The sequence below is a fragment of the Penicillium roqueforti genome, assembly GCF_015533775.1.
Source record: "Penicillium roqueforti strain LCP96 04111 chromosome Unknown scaffold_07, whole genome shotgun sequence".
NCBI lineage: Eukaryota > Fungi > Ascomycota > Eurotiomycetes > Eurotiales > Aspergillaceae > Penicillium > Penicillium roqueforti.
Window position 1 is genome coordinate 506,118 of NW_024067571.1, and position 18,392 is coordinate 524,509.

Below are 18,392 nucleotides of genomic sequence, written 5' to 3' on the forward strand. Positions count from 1 at the left end.
AACGCATATGATCACAATCTGGCAGCTTCGAGCCAGTCATCTAGTGGTCATGTTTCATACATTCCTGTGATGACTGCTGATACCACTCCCTCGTCTATCCGATTGACGCGATCCTCAGACGCCTCATCGCCCAAGCCGTGCTAGCCATCCCTGACAACCTTAGGTTGCCGAGGGTCCGCGACTGCGAAAGCTATTCAAACGACAGGACCGTCTTATTTGGTGTGGTCGATGCCGGAGAGTGATAGAGCTCAGCAATCCCTGTACGAAAAGTACGAAAACGGACAGCTATCATATTTGGGCCCAGCGAGGAAGAAGAAGCAGACCGAAAGAAACGAATCACACAAAAGACATCGAGCCAGGTTATTAAGAAGTCTCTGGTTTCACGAGTTGCAAGTTCTACCCATCCCATTGTGTTATTTCTCTGGACATCTTTTCTTTGATCACCAAATATCTCCAACAAGAATGGCCCACGACAAAATACACAGATATCATTGACCCTGGAGCTATACACGACCATTTTTATCCTCGGCGCCAGGTCAATGGCATATGGGAGATAAATTATTCTCCTTATTACTTTGTACGCATTCTTAGATCACAGTCTCTGTGACGATCTAAGAACATGCAATCCAAACGCACTTCCGATGTCTGTACCTTCCACTCGTCGAGGAAGTCGCGCCTTCCTCGAACGTAAATGAGAAGTATCATTTGCATAGTTTGCAGGCAGAGCAAATAGTTTTCCTTTCTCTCCTTGTACTTAGTATTTGGTCGAAAATGCACTCATTCTCTGAACTGATCTAGCACGTAACATTCTCGTTCTCTAGTCCGACCTCTCCAAGCTCTACAACTTCACCAACTCAAAATATCTCCCCCCTAGCTCCATTGACTCTAATTGCGTCCCCTGTTCCACAATGTTACCTTCATGCAACACTATAAGCGTAAGTTAGTCTCTGCATTGTAAACAGAATCGATATTTGTTTCTTACCGTAAATACAATCGGCCTTCTGTACCGTGCTTATCCGATGCGCAACGGCGACCGTCGTTCGGCCTTGAGCCGCCGCATTCAGTGCATCCTGGACGACCTTTTCAGACTCCGAATCGAGCGCGGAAGTCGCCTCATCTAGGAGGAGGATACGTGGATCACGAAGAAGCGCTCGCGCAATGGCTATTTGTTGTTGCTGTCCGCCAGAGAGCATGCCGCCCCTCGCTCCTATCACCGTCGAGAAGCCGTCACTGAGCTGGGCGTTAGTAGATATTTACTTTAGGTCAGAAATAGAAAAGCAGAGCCGGAGGGTGCAAGGGAAAGGGGTGGCTTACGGTAGAGATGAGATGAAGTCGTAGATATTGGCATCCTTGCATGCTTTGATGATTTTCTCCTCGGAACCATCCTCGTCGTTGGTTCCCAGGGTGATATTCTCCCTAATGGTTCCTTGGTATAGCGTCGGCTCTTGAATAACCAGAGCAAGGTGGCTCCTGTAGCTCTTGAGATTCAATCTAGAAATGTCTTTCCCATCAACCAATGTTTGACCCGCTTCAGGATCAAAGAACCGCTCCAGCAAAGCAATGATGGTGCTCTTCCCACATCCACTCGCTCCCACTAGACCTGTGTATTGGCCCGGTTGAATACTCAAGCTCAAGCCGCTAATAACCACCCTCTCCGGTCTGTTGGGGTATCGGAAATAAATATTTCGCAACTCCAAGCTGCCTTCCATATTCGTTAACAGCTCGCCGGTTTCCTGGCGGGCGTCAATATTGACAGGCCGGTCCAATAACGTTTTAATATCCTGGGCCCCCTGGCGAGACTTGCTCATATCAGGCGCGAAGGAGAAAATAGCCCCGGCGCTGAATGCGCCTACGACGATAGCCGCATAAGCGATGAAGAACTGCACCATAGAATAGCCTTCATGGATTATGAGACTTCCTCCATACCAGAAAGCCAGCGCGATACATAGAAAATTGGCCGACTGTGAGGCTGCATAGAGCGCTGATGACTTGAGTGTTGAAACCACCGATTTCTGTCGCTGAGCTTCCAATATGTTGTGATACTCTCGCTGTGCATGGCTTTCAAGATTTAGCGATGCAACCGTCTTGATGGCAGAACTTGCCTCACATGCATAAGTTCCTGAAGCTGTATATGCCGCCTTCGACTATCGAGCCATTTCCCCGAGGATCTTGAGTCGGACGAGACCACAAGTAAGAACAACTGGAATGGTTGCGGTACAAACCAGTCCCAGCTTCCAACCTATCGCAATCGATACAGCCACGCCAGCAATCAAAGTCGTTGAGACAATGAAGATGGAGCCTAAAATCACACCACTCATTCCGGCAAGGTTGGTAGCATCCGTGGACAACGAGGATGTAAGTGAACCGGCTGAGAACTTGGCTTTGTCGAACATGGAAATATCCTGATAGAGCACTCGGAGCAGTAGGCAAAACAGAGACCCGATGCTCCCCAGCCCAAGAATGCAGTACAGCCCAGCATCAGATACATCACACTCCAGAAGTTGACATTATGACGTAGCTTTTCATGCATATCAGGCGGCAACGACATTGCCGCGATTTTCTTGCCGTAGAACACGGCCTGTCTACGGAATGGTCAGTATCGATATTCTGCACAGCGTGGGAATAGAGTCTAGCGTGGGATTTCCAGCGCCTGTGATGATTGAAAATAACAGACCCCAGACCATGGTTAGCGTTTCTTCCTTGTTGAAGTTGGCGACAAACTTGATCAGCTCCCATAAGGAGTATTTGTAGTCGGTCTCTTGCTCGGAATCTCTCCCGCGGTCTTCGGTTCCCCGGGTGCTGCTCTACCTCGTACGTATATATTTTAGACTCTTTGCCCTCGTCTTTTAGGTCAGAAGCTCAGGGTCTGCTTCGAGGGCAGACTTTGCGTCGCTGATTACGATACTCCTTTCGGTCGACATGCGCTGCTTCTCCACTAACTCGTAATACATCGATCGTTTCTCAAGTAGGTCGTTGTGGGTTCCTGGCTCGACAACACGTCCGTGAGACATAACAACAATATTTTCTGCCTCAGTGATAGTAGATAATCTGAATAATAGTCAATTTCTGTCTCTAACACTAATCGAACACATACCGGTGACTGATTGTGATTGTTGTCCGGCCTTCCGCAGCAACATCAAGCGCCGCCTGTACCAACCGCTCGGCCTGGGCATCTAGAGCTGAAGTAGCCTCATCCAGTAGCAAGACCTTTGGATTGCTGATAATAGCCCGTGCAATGGCCACTCGCTGTTTTTGTCCACCTGAAAGTAATGAGCCTCTTTCGCCAACATCAGTATCGAATCCATCCGGCAAGGCGGAGATAAATTCAAAACAGTTCGCTTTCTTTGCGGGGTCAAACACAAGCTTTTCTATTACAGCGTGAAGGGAGTTTTCGTGTCCAGTACCTATCAGACCAAACCTGATATTTTCGAATACTGTCGTGGCAAAGAGAGTGAGCTGTTGCGTAACGATCGCGACTTGTTGGCGTAACCATTGTAAATTTAGAGACGTGATATCGTGGCCATCGAGCACTATGGTGATCTCATTAGCACGGTTCATTCTTCACAAGAAAAAGCCTCACATATCTCGCCACTTATTGGTTCATAAAACCTCTCAATCAGACCCGCCAATGTACTTTTCCCACAGCCAGAAGCACCAACGATGGCGGTCGTCTTTCCAGCTGCAAATAGAAGATTTATCCCATCTATCCAATTATCGCTGCAATTGAGCTGATGGCCAGGACAAGTAGTTCATAGGTTGTTGCACATGTATATAAAAGGCCTAGGCGACTCATATGGCACTTTGGAGTGTGTATTTGGCGCTGGAGAATCTCTTTCTCGGGTTCTTTTAACTGCAGACTAGGCGTCACAGGGGAGGAAGAGCCCGCGCTCAGGTCTGCGCCTTGGTCTGACATTCCGATGGTATAGCCCTCAAAACACAGGCTTGTCACAGTGACACTATTTAGTGCTTCAGAAGTTACTCCAAGAGGATAGTGAACATGAAGTATACTTCTCCTACTATACTTGTCTGACCAATCACAGGCGATCTTCACTGGCCACTCATAATGACTCATAACTCATCATAACTCACTAGTTCGTTACCTAACTAACTAGTTTATTCCGTCATATCATATCTCAGAAGCTTGCAAGGATGGTAGGAATTGTAACACAGCTACCTCTGCCCTGTGCTACAAATCTCTCGGTGGAGCAGTATCAAACCCAAATCTACTAACCGTGCTTCCCGCTTCCCGAACCCTAATAGAGCCCACTCTGAATCTTGTAACCGATCACATGCTTAGTGTGCATCGGCGGGTGTAACAGAGTCGCACAATCTCAGATCGGGATTCAGGGGTAAACTTATGATCTGCAACAGATCCCCAGTCCATATTAGGATTAGGGTGAGTTTGAAAGGATGCGCCAAGACGATGCACTAACATACTATTTAAGGTTGTAGGATAGTTATGCTAGATCATATAGCAGTAGTTATATCAATTTTAGTTCCTTGTGTTCAATGTCACAGACATATATATAGTGTGAGAGTTGCTGTGCCTCTCTTGGAGAATGCGAATGCAGCGTTATACCAGTCAGAAGTAATCGAATAATCTGTAGATTCCTATGAAATTGTGTGGCTATCTGGCTCTGGAGGCTGTTTGTCTGCAGGCACAAATATCACTAGAGCTATCGTTCTGCTCACATTTCCTTGGTTGAAACCTTTTCCCTAGCTCGGAACCTTACAGGAAGCGACGGCTTCCACCACATAACGTGCATCCTACTCTCCTTTTCCCAATCTAGTCCGGAGTCCAGCAATTCCAGATCAAAGGTATAAAACAATTTAGCAAGAATACTACACATTTCCACGTATGCAAAACTGCAATGTCGATTAGTAAACATTTACCATCAAAATACTTAAGTGAAGAAAGGTATCCAATAGAGTAGAAACTTACTTCTGACCTAGACAGCCACGCGGACCAAGGGAAAACGGCTGGCTAGCTTCTTTAAGATCAGTGCAAGCGGGATCGAGCCAGCGTGAGGGCTTGAAGACATAAGGGTCGTGGAAGTATCGTGGATCGTGGGTGACTGTCCAGGCGCTGGTGTAGACTTCCGTCTGAGGAGATCGAATATTAGCATACATATAACTCCTATCCTTGGGCCAGCAGTGACAGAATAAACTTATTTAGCTTACCCCACGGGGAATATACACGCCACCGATTTCCGCCCCGGGACTCAGACGCGGAAAGCCCTGGGATGCAGACGGGTAGATGCGTAGACTCTCTGAGATGACGGCTTGGAGGTACGGTAGCTGCTGCGCAGCCGTGGCGTTGATATCAGATAGATTGTCGAAGCTGGCGCAGGTTTCCTTGCACAGCTCCGCATGCACGGATGGGCTTTTAAGGATGTAATAGGTAGTAGCGGCTAGGAAGGTCGCTACTGACTCTCCTCCGGCGATGCTGTAATATAATTAGGTTCATGGACGGTAAGGGAAAGAACTCTGCTAACATTAGAGTAGAGGCATGTGCAGTCATTTCTTCCTTCCCAACCTCGCCGTTCTTCACCTTGTCGACGAGATTGGTGAGGAAGTCTTTTCGAGATGACTGACTCTCAAGTCTCCTGTATTCAAATAAGCCTATGTGCTTGAGCACTCAACAGAGAATGTGGACTCACCGCGCGACTTTGTCACGACTGAACTGCGAATGCCGATTCCGTACCGAAAACGTCAGTTTAGGGAGAATGAAAACCCCGATATAGTTAAAGAGCGGATAACGGCGAAGATTATCGACCAGGGTGGCGATAAAGACATGAGATGTCACCATCTCACTCCAATGATGAGGTTTTCCTTGAACTCGTTAGCCATTGAACATCTCATCTCATACAGTAATCACCCAAGACCTACCATTCTCAATACAATGAAAACTCTCCCCAAAAGCCATCTCACCAACGATATCAAGAGCCAACATCTCAACCCACTTGCTCAAATCCAACCCCTCCTCTCGCGTCCCCCGTTCCCCTACCTTCTCAATAAACCCATCTATACAACTCTGCACAATAGACTCCTGCTCCACAAGAGCCTTCGTCGAGAAAGCCGGCGTCAGAGATTTCCGCATACGGGAATGAACGCGCGGTTCCGCTCTGAGGCAATACACAGCGAGTCGAAACCTGATCCGAACATCTCGTAGAACTCGCTTTTCACCATTGTGATTGTTCCCCCGACCGGGTGGCCGTAGATGGATTTCCAGGATTCGGCTGAGGCGAAGGAGAGTTCGTTGGGTGAGACGCGGACTATGTCGCCTGATGATGGGATTTGTTAGTGCTGTTTCTTTTTTTTTTGTGTGAGGGCTCGGGTTAGGTATACCGTATTTTTTGTGTGCTTTGTCGATGGCGACGTGGAATCTTCCTCCCATTGAGTGTTTGACTCGCCATAGCTGGTTTGGGGATCAGTTATTGTCCAATTCGGGCAGGATAGACTAGGTGAGACATACTAGAGGTGCGCGTCCGAGCAACGGACCGGGAATCTTGGCTAGTGGGTGGAAATATACATTGTAGAATGCAATTGAGGTCCAGTAGAGGACCTAATCGGCGTCAGATATTGTCATTTTCTTTTTTCCCGCGCTGGGAGATCGCTGTACTAAGAGAATGAGACTGGAAATGGCGAGTTTCGTAGTGAAGCCTTGTGATAAGCCGAAAGCCTGCGAAGGTTCTGGCGATGACATGGCGAATACCAAAGAAACTGAGTGAGAATGATGATTGTACTAGAATACTCCAAAGATAATAGACGACTTCCACATAGAGGGGTAAGGCAGCTGTTGGGAGCTGTCGGCTCGAAAATCCCGGATTTGCAAGATTGGGTACTTCAATCGCTCCTTCATGCGGTGATATCCAGATTGAGAACTCCGAGTAAGACTAGTTCGCGTCTTTCAACAGCCAACGACAGTCCCAGGCCCAGGCCCAGTACCCATAGTGGAGTACATATATCAATACCCTACATATATATATCAATCAAAATACCAGGTTGGGACAATTCCCTCAGTTTGCAATTGTAACCGGGTATAAAAACCAAACCGATAAAATCAGAGACAAGATCACACATTAACGCTCATGCTCAACAAAACAAGGTCCGAATATAGGTAGTCAGGTCGTGAAACGAAACACTCGTATAATGATCCAAGGTAAATCACATGTTCTGCAGGTCCAATTCCCGTAGAACATAATTCCGTAGACTTCATATTTTCAAAAATGAGAGACATTATATCTTCGAATTCCCTGGTATTCAATAGCCAGAATCTGACTGACCAACTCTGTTCAGAGTGGTAGTCCAGAATTTCCATATTTTTTCTTTTCTTTCCGTATAAATAAACTCAGCACAGCAGACAATCAGGTCCAAAGTGAAGTGGGCGCAGCCAAGCCCGGCATTTCAAACGGGTGTGGCTGTGGATAGACCTCCATATTGAGACCGAGTGTGCCGTCTGTGCGCGGTAAGCTGGCGCACAGCCCGTCGCCATACGGTGGGGTGTAAGCCGCTGGATGAGGGATCGAAGGATGATGGGCGTTGCTATGACCCATATCCGAGAGACCGAGGTTGGGGTCCTGGCTATCGATGAGCTGTGGGGAGGGCGGGTACAGAGAATGCGGGGAGGGCGGGTATAGAGAATGTGGAATGGGGGTTGCGGAGGCATAACCGTCTTGGACGGGAAAGGTAGAATTGGCAATAGTGACGGCAGGAGGGGAATGCAAAGGTGGGGTATACGCGGCGTAAGAAGTGGAGGCGGAAGCAGGCGAGGAGGAGGAGGCGACGAGCGAGTACTCGTGCAGATTATGGTGAAAAGGGCTGGGTGGGCCCGGAGAGTAAGGGTCGACGGATGAGCGGGGGGACCAGGGGAGGTTGCAGCGGCTGCGATGGCGGGCGACGATTCCGCGGGGCAGATCCATGAGTTCTAGGGGTAGACGCAGATCGGGGTTGAAGGGGTCTGCGGCGTGGTGGGTAGCGATTATGCGGTAGATCTCTTCTATGGGACCGACGAGTAAGGCGCCTAGGTATGCGCCGCCCATCTCTGGGAAGCAGCCGTCGAGAGAGATGCCGACGGCAAAGAATTGGGCGAGGATTGGGAGGGCGCTGATGTCTGATTCGCCGCGTCCGAGCATGGATGCTGGGAGCCAGAAGAACCAGCGGCGGATGGGTTGGACGCTTTCGAATACTTGTGCGGTTGTTTGGTTAGGGAAATCATTGCGGAATTTCTGGGTGAATTTGATGAGGTCTCCTAGGCGTTCAAAGTGCTCGGGGTTGTGGGAAACGCGTTTCTGTGTCATTCGTAGGGCCTGGATAGTTTGATCCAAATGTATCATGTCTTCGTCGGGGGCTTTGTAGACCCCAGGCATTGAAAGATCTGTGCTCATTCTTCGTTGGGTTTCTATCGACTGTGCAATATCTGACTCTTGCTTCCAATATGGATGCATGGATTCCAGGACGCTGGAGATGCCGTGTTGCAAAGATGCCCAATTTTGACTGACCTGGTGTTAGTCGGGATCCAAGGGAGATTACATATAACACTCACTGGTCTGTCGCCTGCCATGATAGAAGGACAGAAGCCGCAAGAATTGCATCACAGTTTTCCTTCGAGAAAGACCCTAGAGCAGTTTGCAATCCTTGAAGAGCTGTGAGTCTACGACTGAAAGCCAGCTGTTTGGTCTCCGGGTCTCGCGTAAGAAAAGCAAGATTAAACGCCGAGAAGCTCAATATCGAGCTCATGACGAACTCGCTGCCAAGCGCAATAGCGAGGAAACTATAGAATGCACCCGTCAGCAAAGACCACCAACCAAGCTAAAGAGCACTCACTTCGGCATCTTCTGCGCCCACACCGTGCACCCACTTAGCCCTCGACGATGCAAGTCAATAGAAGCCCCAATTATATAGTGAATCAAGCGCAAATCAGTGCGCGACAAGCCCGACCACCCAGCTCGCGGACACTGCAAGAGCTCCGGATACGGAGGCACGCCAGTGCGATGCCAATTGTCTATTTGCGTTTCGATCTCTGGCGACATGAGGAGGTCAGGACCCTGACGCGGGGCGGGGGGACTCCCAGCTTGCGAGGCAACCGTATCCTGGTAGTCGCAGCGGCAGTTGTGCTTTGTGCAATTGCGGCTGGATGGGATTAGTAGGGAGATTCTGGTGGGGATTGCAGCACATACCATTGCGGAAAGGTCTCGTCGCATCGGATGTGTCTTCTCTTGCACGTTTTGCAGCCGTTACGGGACTTGGTGTGGCTCTTGCGCGGTGGACCGCCACCTGGACCGACCATTTTGGCCTTGTTGCTTGGGGGAGAACCGGGACTGGAGTCAAGGACTCCACAGGTGGTGTTGTAGCGAACGAGTTGATGGGCACGTCTGCCCTGTAGTTATAGAGGAAGGGAAGAGTCCAACAGGGTCTCCAAAAATAACTTTGGGGGCGGTTGAGGTTTGGGGGATAAGTTGAATTAAGCACGTGGAGAATACGAGCCCTGGAGATCTTAAAGTGAAGATTAAGAGGGGAGATGGGGGAAGTAGAGGAGAAGGGAAGAAATTGTATTAGTCCAGGGTACGCAAGAGATATGATCTGACGGATTTAAATTTCGGATTCTCGAATTATTTTCCTAATTATTTCTAGTTCTTTTTCATTTCTGACGATCGAGATTTTGAGCCTCTGGGTACAGGGGGGGAGGGGCAGTAAGCCCAGAAGGAATAAATAGAATAATCAAAAATGCCTACGTAAGTGAAAATAGAAAATAAAATAGGAAATACCTCAGGAAAAGAAAAGAAAAGAAAAGAAAACCCTAAAACGGACCGTCTAATATAGCACTCAGTCATGTCGGGTGGGCCACATGGGTAGCTTATATAGCGGCCCTATAGGCTAGGCTATCCACTAGGCGCATGGGAGAGCAGGGATAGGTTCGACATTGCACAATCCATGTGGATATTCTTTTTATTTATTTATTTGTATTTTATTTATAATTTCTTTAGCCGAACTAGCTGTTGGTAGGAACCGTCTAGCCTTGGATAGTTACTAAGGTTCTAGTTCTACAGATTACAGATACCATATCCAGCATTGCAGGTCATAGATGATTACAAATAAGAAAAGGTCCACGGGTGACTTCAAGCTGATGCATCTATCCGTCTGTTTTTGACTTTTCTTTTTATAAATCCCATCCCGCGTTCCAGAGAACAGAGTCCCAGCCAAGAGGATATACGCAGGGGCCTATGACACCAGACCCCAGATTTCAAATGATAGAATACACAATGCAGGGAAATATACTCCGTACTACCGATCGACCCCTTTGCCTCGCAAGGCTTTGGATCTGGCGGACCCTGGATTGTGGGTCGCTGTCAAGGGACACCGTTAACCCCGTTAGGAAAAGAGGGGAGTCAATCCTTGCGCTATCGTAGACGCCATTCCCCATGCAGTGCGAGTCTCGCTAAAGTGTCAAGCTTAGCTGACAGGCGGAAGTCGGCCGTTTCTACTCCGTACTCCGTCGGAGTCTATGAGTCAGATGGGGGATTAAACGCCGACCTCGGTGATCACAACCGAAAGTGGACCGGAAGGAAATTCTGTACAACAGTTATACAATATAGGTATTTGTGTGAAAATGAAAAGAAAAGAAAAAAGAAACAAACTCTACACTGGGAACCTGGGGATTGGAACCAACAGGTGTACGTTTAGTCCCCGACCAGGGGGGTGTAAGACCAGTCTCTCGGGATCACCGCACATCTCAATTTTTCTTGATTTTTCTTTTTGCGCATCCCTTATCCTGACACCCTAGACTGATTGACCTATTGCGATCGTTGCCCCAGGCCGGAACCACCCTATCTCCGTCTCCGGTGAAGTTACCACTGGGCTGGAACGTAGGGGAACCATGTCTGACGAGCCTGAAAGTGTACAGCATACGTCAATAAGCCCGAAGTGGGCAATAGGTCTTGGGAGCCCGATGGTCTAGTCCCTGGCGTGCAGGGATGAGAGAGACTTTATGAGATGGTTCCGCGGGAGTATTCAGGATGATCATAAAAAGAGAGCCTGGTGCATATATGGAATGGAATGTATTCATTCCAGGGCTTGGGCTGAGTCCAAAACGGTAGGAATGTCGCTTGGAACAGCATCATTCTAGCCGAGTCAGCATCTAAGAAATCTAAGTATATCTACTCAGTCCCGACCTAGAGGTTCAATGTATGCATATTTAGAACACCGCAGAGCCACGTTTTCTGGGGATCAGACGTCAATGTCTAAAGTCGGTGTGTGCCCCTTCCGATCTGGACGGGGCCGGTCCCTATATTTCACGATGTACTGCAGCCATGCCGATGATTACTCCAAAGGATTATTTAGCTCACACGTGGCACCATAGTTAGTCGTACAGAGATTAGATCATCATCCTCAATCTCCCCTGTTTGACTGGTTTGACAGTGCAGAGCCGAATACGCTGCCTTCCTTTCCAGGCTTTCGGAAGATCCAATGGCGATCGCTGTGCGGGCCACCGGAAATGTTCGGGCGACGCTAATTTCTCCGCAGATGTGAAGGAACACAGAATGCGATAGATCCAATCAGCAGCGATCAGTCTCGCTTGTCGCAACATCAGGCCAACCTTGGTATAGCTTGGGGGCCAAAAGTCCCGAGTGGGTTTCTTTGATTTGATCAGCTTTATTGATTTATGGATTTGGTCTCTTTTTAGGCTAACCGTTTTGCGTCAGATTTCGGAATTGACGGGAGGGGATATTTAAATCTTTTTTTTTTTTCCTCTTCGCTTACCCTCTCCCTCTGTGGAATTGCCAACATTGCGATCCCCGTGATATCAGAAGAGAGCGATCCTTGGAATCCAAGTGCCCCAACCAGAAAAAGCGAAATCACCTGAATCATGAAGTCCCCAGTTCCGCTAACCCAGAAACACAGCCCGTGGGAGTGCAGCACGCTAACCAACTCTATTCTGCCAAGACTTGGGCTATCCTGGACTGGTGGGACTGGGATTTCTTGTAGATCATAGATCAATCTACAATACTGATCTAACGGAGGAATGGGCTATGGATCATAGAATGTACTTGTACATGTTGATAGATGCATTAACTAAATATATTTCTACATTCTTCGCTGTAAAAGTGGAGATAAAAATATAAAATATAAACCCAAAACTCCATCCTTAGGAGACATACCACGTGAAGATCGACAATCTTGATTCCCAGTCTTGGTAACCTTGAAGTAACGAAGCCTGGAGATATAAAATCCCAACCAAATAGAGTCCTTAGCGTCAACTCTGTTCCCAAGCCACCATCGTACCATCTCTGTGCTCCTTCTTGCCGGACAGAAACTAATGCCCGACAGCTACAAGTGAACGCGAGGTTGACAGCAGGTGTGCATGAGATCATTATGACCTTCCACTTGGGTAAAGACCACTCTATTTTAGACACAGCAGTAGCCCAGCAAGGAATCGTTCCTCGGCATCTCTGACATGGGGTACGCTGTTATACTATCAACCCCTTACCCCGGGTACCTATCATAATGAGAAAACCATGATGGCAGAGCCACCCGCATTCGCCATTCCAAATGGCCACAGTAGGATCGACACCATATCGATGTCATTAGAGGCAATAATCTGATACCTGCCATTCCTGCATATAATGAGCCTCACTTTCAAACTATACCACAGCCTGTCGCATTTATCAACCTGTACCCGCTATTACTATATTCCATTCCAGCATGGGCTTCCACAAATCATCAAATGGCATCAATGTCAAGGATAAGCACATCCTCACTGCTTACTGCCAGAAACCGGGCGGGGAAACGACATATTCAGAGCTAGATCTGGATGGATTCATTGGGGTAAATAAGGGTAAGGATCATCCAAACTCTGTTCGTTCTGTTCATGGTGTTTCCCTTATGTCCGAAAGACCATACCATACTATTATCTATATCTAATTCAATACTAATATATAATCAATAGGACGATTGGCTTGGGGCGCTCACGACTTCTCAAAATGTGCACGCGACGTTGATTTCAAGCTAGAGGGCCCCGAAAACAATCCCATTCTGCACGCGCAACTCGATGATGGCCAGGGAAACGTGCAAGAGAGTGAGGTGAATCTGGCAGACTGTATCAAGAATGTAGATGGCCGTCTGAATTTTATGGAATGCTTCTAGTGGCAGGCGCGGTGTTTGTTTCCTGTTTCCTATTTCCTGTTTCTTGTTTCGCCTCTCTCAAAGTGTGATTTAGAGAAGGGAATAAATCTGGTTTAACTCTTAGCTTCCCGTCATTTGGAAGTTAACCTTCCTAATATGCATAATGCAGGTAGGTCTCAGGTCTGAGTTGAGGCAAGCGTACCCCGGACGTGGACAAGATACCAAGAGAATATTACAACTGAGGCTGAAAATAATACCCGACAAAGTCAAAACCTATAACTGTAAACACTAAACGCATTTCAAGACCCTGAGAGGATTAATATGTACGAAGTATAATCCAAAGAAAGCCCGGTTCGCACCAACACAACACAACACCTGGACCTATAAGCAGTCCCAAATCCAGTCCACAATAGCCTCCATCACACCATCCCAAGCCGCAAGAGGCATAGTCAATTAGTTAGCCCAGACCAACAAGACCAACACACGGCCCAGGGCAATGGCGCACTACGCAGCACTAAGAACCAAACGCCCGGTATGCTACGGGGTACCTGTAGGTACATACATAGATTGCACCCTGCACCCTGCATCAACGGTCTGCCATCGACACCTATTTAAATCCCAGGGTGAGATAAGGTGGGGTCGGTTCCGAGTTCGTGAAAAAGAGTAGTTAAGGGAAAGGCTCGCGTCTTGGTATTTCGGGCGGTTTTTGTCTGAGCGGCCAATCGGGGGGAGGGTGTTGTTGGTTTCGACTGCCGAGTTAATTATAACGCGCCAGTTAGGCGAGAGCCGGGAGTTGGATATTACTGGTTATCTTTTTATTTATCTTTTCGCTACGGTTATCTTGCTGCTTACTATGCTATGAAGGAATGAAGGATTCGTGGTGGGTTTGGTTGGGACTTAGGGCTTGATGGGAATCGTATGGGCAGCAGAGGTCTATTGGATGCTTGGTTGTTTATTCTTGATTCTATTCTTACAGTTTGGTGATGTATATGCTGGATGTGGTATACATCTACTAGGTTATTAATAGCAAGTAACTACAAAGTACTTGACTACTCCGTATTTAACTAGCTGTGCATGCTGTCTAGCCAAAAATAAACCTGCAGCTGGTCGGAGATTGCCAGGGTCCTGCTGATCTTAATTTTTTTCCATCCACTCCCTGTTCAAGGTTAGCGAGTCGATCTTGGTACGTGCTCTTGATTTCCTGGGGGCCGGGGATATGTGGACGGAATAGGTGTGATATTCGCTGGCACTGTCCAGCTTTGTTCTAGAGGCAGGTAAAAGTGCTAACGTAGAAATAATGCTAGGTAACTGACTATATTTAGTTTGCTGGAGTAGTAATGTTTGGTTTGTCTATACTAACTGGATTAACGGGTATGGCGAACCTAGCACCGTCAAGGACAACCCTGATAATCACAATGATACTTGTTAGCAATTTTACGTCTTACTACATGAAGGATATTTATTCTAGTCAGTGAGACAGCATGTTAAGTATAGCGGGAAAAGATACCTAGGAGAGCGCCAAACGTCTCAACAAGATGCTTCCGAAACTATAGGATACTGCAACATGCCAAACTCTACATGCCAGACTCTCAGAAAATTGTTTGAGATCTTCATTAACGACGAAGACCTATCTATCTAGGTATCTATCTAAAGGGGGGGATATGAATATGCCACGCAAAAAACCCCCAAACCAGCGCTGAGAAAACAAAAAAGCAAAAAAAAATGAAGCAACCTATGAGCCAGCCCTGCCTTGATGATGTCTATGCACAAAGAATGCAAAATAAGAATCAAGAAGAAAGCAAAGTCAACGAAATAGAAATCATAAAGGGTCTTGCGTGCCCCTGTTGCAATCATGAGATGTAACGTAAAAAAACAGCTAAATCGCAGATGCTCCTTCCCATGATTTTGCCCCCCCTTTCTCCCTCCTCTTTCTATTAACGTGAAATTCCGGCCGCTGACCCCCTATTTACTAATCCCCCGGGTATCCCTCGTGTCTCTTCCCTAACCTAATCGCGCCCGATTCGAGACAGAAGTGGACATAACCCGACATCCCGGTCAAGATCTAAGTAGAATCACCAAGTTCGACTTAGACCTGGTATACGGTGCGTAGTGTCTGGGCCACGGCTGGGGGGAGCTGGCCAAGGAAGTTGCTGAAGTCAGGGATCAAGGTCTTATATCCCTGAAGAACCTATTTGTACATCTTGATTAGTGGCATGTGACTGAACTAGGGAAAATAACCTTACCTGTTGGAAAGACACCTGGATGTCCCGGTACTCTTCCTGTGCGAGTGAGCGGGCGGGGAACGAGGCAATAGCCTGGAAGTAGTCGAGGAGGCTCGACTCCATGGCCTGCGGATTCTTCATCACCACCTGGTTGAATCCGAGGAAGGCGGAAGCCTTTTCACGCGTGAAATCAATCTTGTCCATTGACTTCAGGAAAGGTCCAGAGCACTCGCTCAAATGGGGCGCAATCTGGTCCGCGCAGCAGAATCCCAATCGTCCCAGCGCCATCGCGGCGTTCTCGTTCACCGAATCGATGATTTCCTCGTTAATGATAATTGCAAAGAGTCCTTGATATAGTTGCTCGGCGTAGGGCGCAAGCGCGGCATTCTCATGGACGGCGATCTCGCCGCAGGACCAACACGCGTTGTTCAAAACACTGAAGCCCGTGTGACGATCATCATCGCGAATCAGATCCAAGTCAAGCTGCTTGATCAAAACTGGGGTAAGGGTGGGAAGGAAGGGCTCCAACTGAGGGAAGATGCTAATAGCGCAGTCTCCCAGCAAAGCATATGTTGATTGACGGACTTCATAGTTTGGATCCTCCATGCAGTAGCGGAGGAGTTCGAAGAAAGACGGCTGTGAAGTACTCACAAGCTCGCCGCTCTTTTGTGGGTCGATGGCCTGAATGATTGCACTAAGAAGATCAATGCTAGTAACAAGGAAGTCCTTGTCAGGCTCGTCAGCCGCGGCGTGTGTCGGTTGAATAGAAGCTTGCAAGTTTCCGTAAATAATCTTCATGCAGCGACCGAAGAGAGGCGGCGCGAATTGGGCAAATGCATCGCCATAGGCTGCAGAGATATATCCGAGGCATTCAAGTAACGGGAAGAGCTCTCGAGAATCATCAGAAATGTAGTTATAGCGACCGATGAGGGCAGGCATCAAGATCTCGATTAGATGCGGCCTCGCCAGCTCGTTCATAACACACTCGGCGAGCGTCTGCACGCAATCATAAAGGATATACATGTTTCGGTCCTTGTACTTATTGAAGCACGCTACGAACTGGCGCAAGATGGGCTCACAGTAGGGCGCCAGGTTATCCTCTGACTTCTCCTCCAGGCTAGCAAATGCCGATGCAGCAGCTTCTTGGACCTTCTTGTTGTTGTCCAACATGCGATGAAGTATACCTTCCATCATGGGCTCGAAGAATTGGGCTTTCTGAGCTGGATCGCGGAGGTGGGCTGCCCAACCGGAATAACGGGCCAAGCACCAGCAAGTGATTTGTCGCACAACAGGCTGGTCATCATTGAGGAGTGAGATGAGGTAAGGGACCAATTCTGGGAGATGGGGAGTGATAGCATCCATACAGCCATCGGCGACTGCGCCTAATGTAAGAACAGCGGCCTCTCGATTCGGCCACTGCTCATGGCGCAGGGTTTCCATCAAATATGGTAGAAGGATTTCAAAGACAGGACCATGGTAAACGGTGGAGAAAACATCGAGCGCAGCAGCAGAGCACTTGCGCAAAGTCCAGTTACCCGAGGGGTCATCTCCGAATTCCGAGTCCTCGATTTCACCTTCACTTAAGTCGTCCTCATCGTCTGTCTGTTGCTCGATGATGCGAGAGCCTTCTGGTTGTTCACCTGGCTTGGACATGTTTAGACGATCACCCTTCGATTTGGCAAACTGTGGCTTGAGATCCTCGGCGCGGTCCTCGGCGTCGGCATCGTCTTGCTCGTCCATCAACCGAGCCACCTCCTCCTCATCGTAGATCATGTTTTGAAGAAGAACCGGGATAATCTTGTGCATGTATGGCGCCAATTCGGCCTGCAATTGCTCTTGCTCTCCAGCACCAATCCAAAACTCGGCGGCGTCAAGTGCAAGCTCTGGGTCATCCTGGGATTGCTGCTGCATGATGATGTAGTTGACCAATCCTTCCATATGCGGGGCCAACTTTTCCGGGGCAGTCTCCACAAGTTGGGAGAACGACTGACACACCATTTGCCGGACTCTGGTATTTTCATCACCGGCAATCCTGAACAATTGCGAAAGGAACTGGTCGAGCGAGTCCATCAATGCCTGAGGTTTGAATGGCAAGAAAACATGGATGGCGTTGAGAGCAGCAATCTGAATGCGCGAACTGTCGACCGAAATGAATTGTAGCAAGCTGGGAATGATAATATCCAGAGGACGTTGACCCTGATAGTCCCGGTCCAGAACCTTGCGGTTGTCCTCACAGACCTTGTACAACGCATCCATTGCAGCTTCTCTAGCCGACATGGGCACATCCCCGTTGGAATTAGCGACAGTCGTCAACAGCTCATTGACAATTTCAGGCCAGGCCAAAAGGCCTCCGTGAAGCACCATTGCGGTGATAATGTTACCGGCAGCTTTTGAGACATTGTGGTCGGTGTCGCGCAGTGTAACCAGAGCCGCGGATTTGATAAATGCCAAGCTTTGGGGGGATATCGTGCTGTAAGCAAGAGCAATCTTCGTCTTGACGTTTACGGCGGCGGAAAATCGAACGGTAGGCCATTCGTTCTCGTTAATTCCCGCCAGGGAAGCAGCTTGCGGACTGGAAAAGATATAGGTGATGTAATTGACGTAATCAGGAGAAGAGGTCGCTTGTGCAAGCATCTATTAACAAAAGATTCCAACGTTAGTTTCCATCTTGGGGTAGTGTATTGGCGATCGCAGTTGAGAGGAAGCTCAATAGGACCAAAAAAAAAAAAAAGGGAACGCCGGTACCTGTTCTGCTTCTGCTCGGGCTGGAAGGTTAGTCCCATTGAGCGAATCGCGAAGGTAGCGAGCCAACTGCCTCAATGGCTCTTGCTGAGGTTGCCAATTCATCTTGTCTTAGGTGAAGACTCGATGCGACAGATGTAGGTCGAAAGTGCGAGTAGCACAGGAGCCCCGCCGAAAATGTGGGAACGGGCCCCCTTCGTTGCCCCAGATCAAAGAAACAAGACTGAAATCTGCGATCCGCTAAGGCAGATCCAGAAATAAGACGAGAAGTAATTGGCCAAAGAGATTTCGCAGTAAGGTCGGAAT

The 18,392-nt window shown here is 48.3% G+C and overlaps 5 protein-coding genes across 5 annotated transcripts; 1 reads left to right on the top strand and 4 right to left on the bottom strand.

The window, feature by feature from the left end:
• Positions 1-838: 838 nt before the first annotated feature.
• Positions 839-2,393, bottom strand: LCP9604111_4005 (ABC transporter ATP-binding protein; the record flags this gene model as incomplete). Its single annotated transcript, XM_039071657.1, has 4 exons — positions 839-927; positions 983-1,230; positions 1,315-2,144; positions 2,223-2,393. 4 exons carry the CDS (start codon positions 2,391-2,393, stop codon positions 839-841), a joined length of 1,338 nt encoding a protein of 445 aa, XP_038930089.1.
• A 453-nt stretch (positions 2,394-2,846) lies between these two features.
• Positions 2,847-6,706, bottom strand: LCP9604111_4006 (uncharacterized protein; the record flags this gene model as incomplete). Its single annotated transcript, XM_039071658.1, has 13 exons — positions 2,847-3,048; positions 3,095-3,530; positions 4,521-4,611; positions 4,734-4,866; positions 4,943-5,103; positions 5,182-5,446; positions 5,496-5,606; positions 5,661-5,832; positions 5,890-6,049; positions 6,103-6,284; positions 6,349-6,418; positions 6,476-6,565; positions 6,623-6,706. 13 exons carry the CDS (start codon positions 6,704-6,706, stop codon positions 2,847-2,849), a joined length of 2,157 nt encoding a protein of 718 aa, XP_038930090.1.
• Positions 6,707-7,367: 661 nt separating this feature from the next.
• On the bottom strand, positions 7,368-9,289 carry LCP9604111_4007 (putative C6 transcription factor RosA-like; the record flags this gene model as incomplete). The annotated part of the gene is made up of 4 exons (XM_039071659.1): positions 7,368-8,496; positions 8,546-8,773; positions 8,827-9,132; positions 9,180-9,289. The coding sequence occupies 4 exons, from the start codon at positions 9,287-9,289 to the stop codon at positions 7,368-7,370; spliced, it is 1,773 nt and encodes a 590-aa protein (XP_038930091.1).
• Positions 9,290-12,702: 3,413 nt separating this feature from the next.
• LCP9604111_4008 (CVNH domain-containing protein) lies at positions 12,703-13,143 on the top strand (the record flags this gene model as incomplete). Its single annotated transcript, XM_039071660.1, has 2 exons — positions 12,703-12,835; positions 12,947-13,143. 2 exons carry the CDS (start codon positions 12,703-12,705, stop codon positions 13,141-13,143), a joined length of 330 nt encoding a protein of 109 aa, XP_038930092.1.
• Positions 13,144-15,208: 2,065 nt separating this feature from the next.
• LCP9604111_4009 (putative importin beta-2 subunit) lies at positions 15,209-18,191 on the bottom strand (the record flags this gene model as incomplete). The annotated part of the gene is made up of 3 exons (XM_039071661.1): positions 15,209-15,310; positions 15,366-17,978; positions 18,090-18,191. The coding sequence occupies 3 exons, from the start codon at positions 18,189-18,191 to the stop codon at positions 15,209-15,211; spliced, it is 2,817 nt and encodes a 938-aa protein (XP_038930093.1).
• Positions 18,192-18,392: the final 201 nt, after the last annotated feature.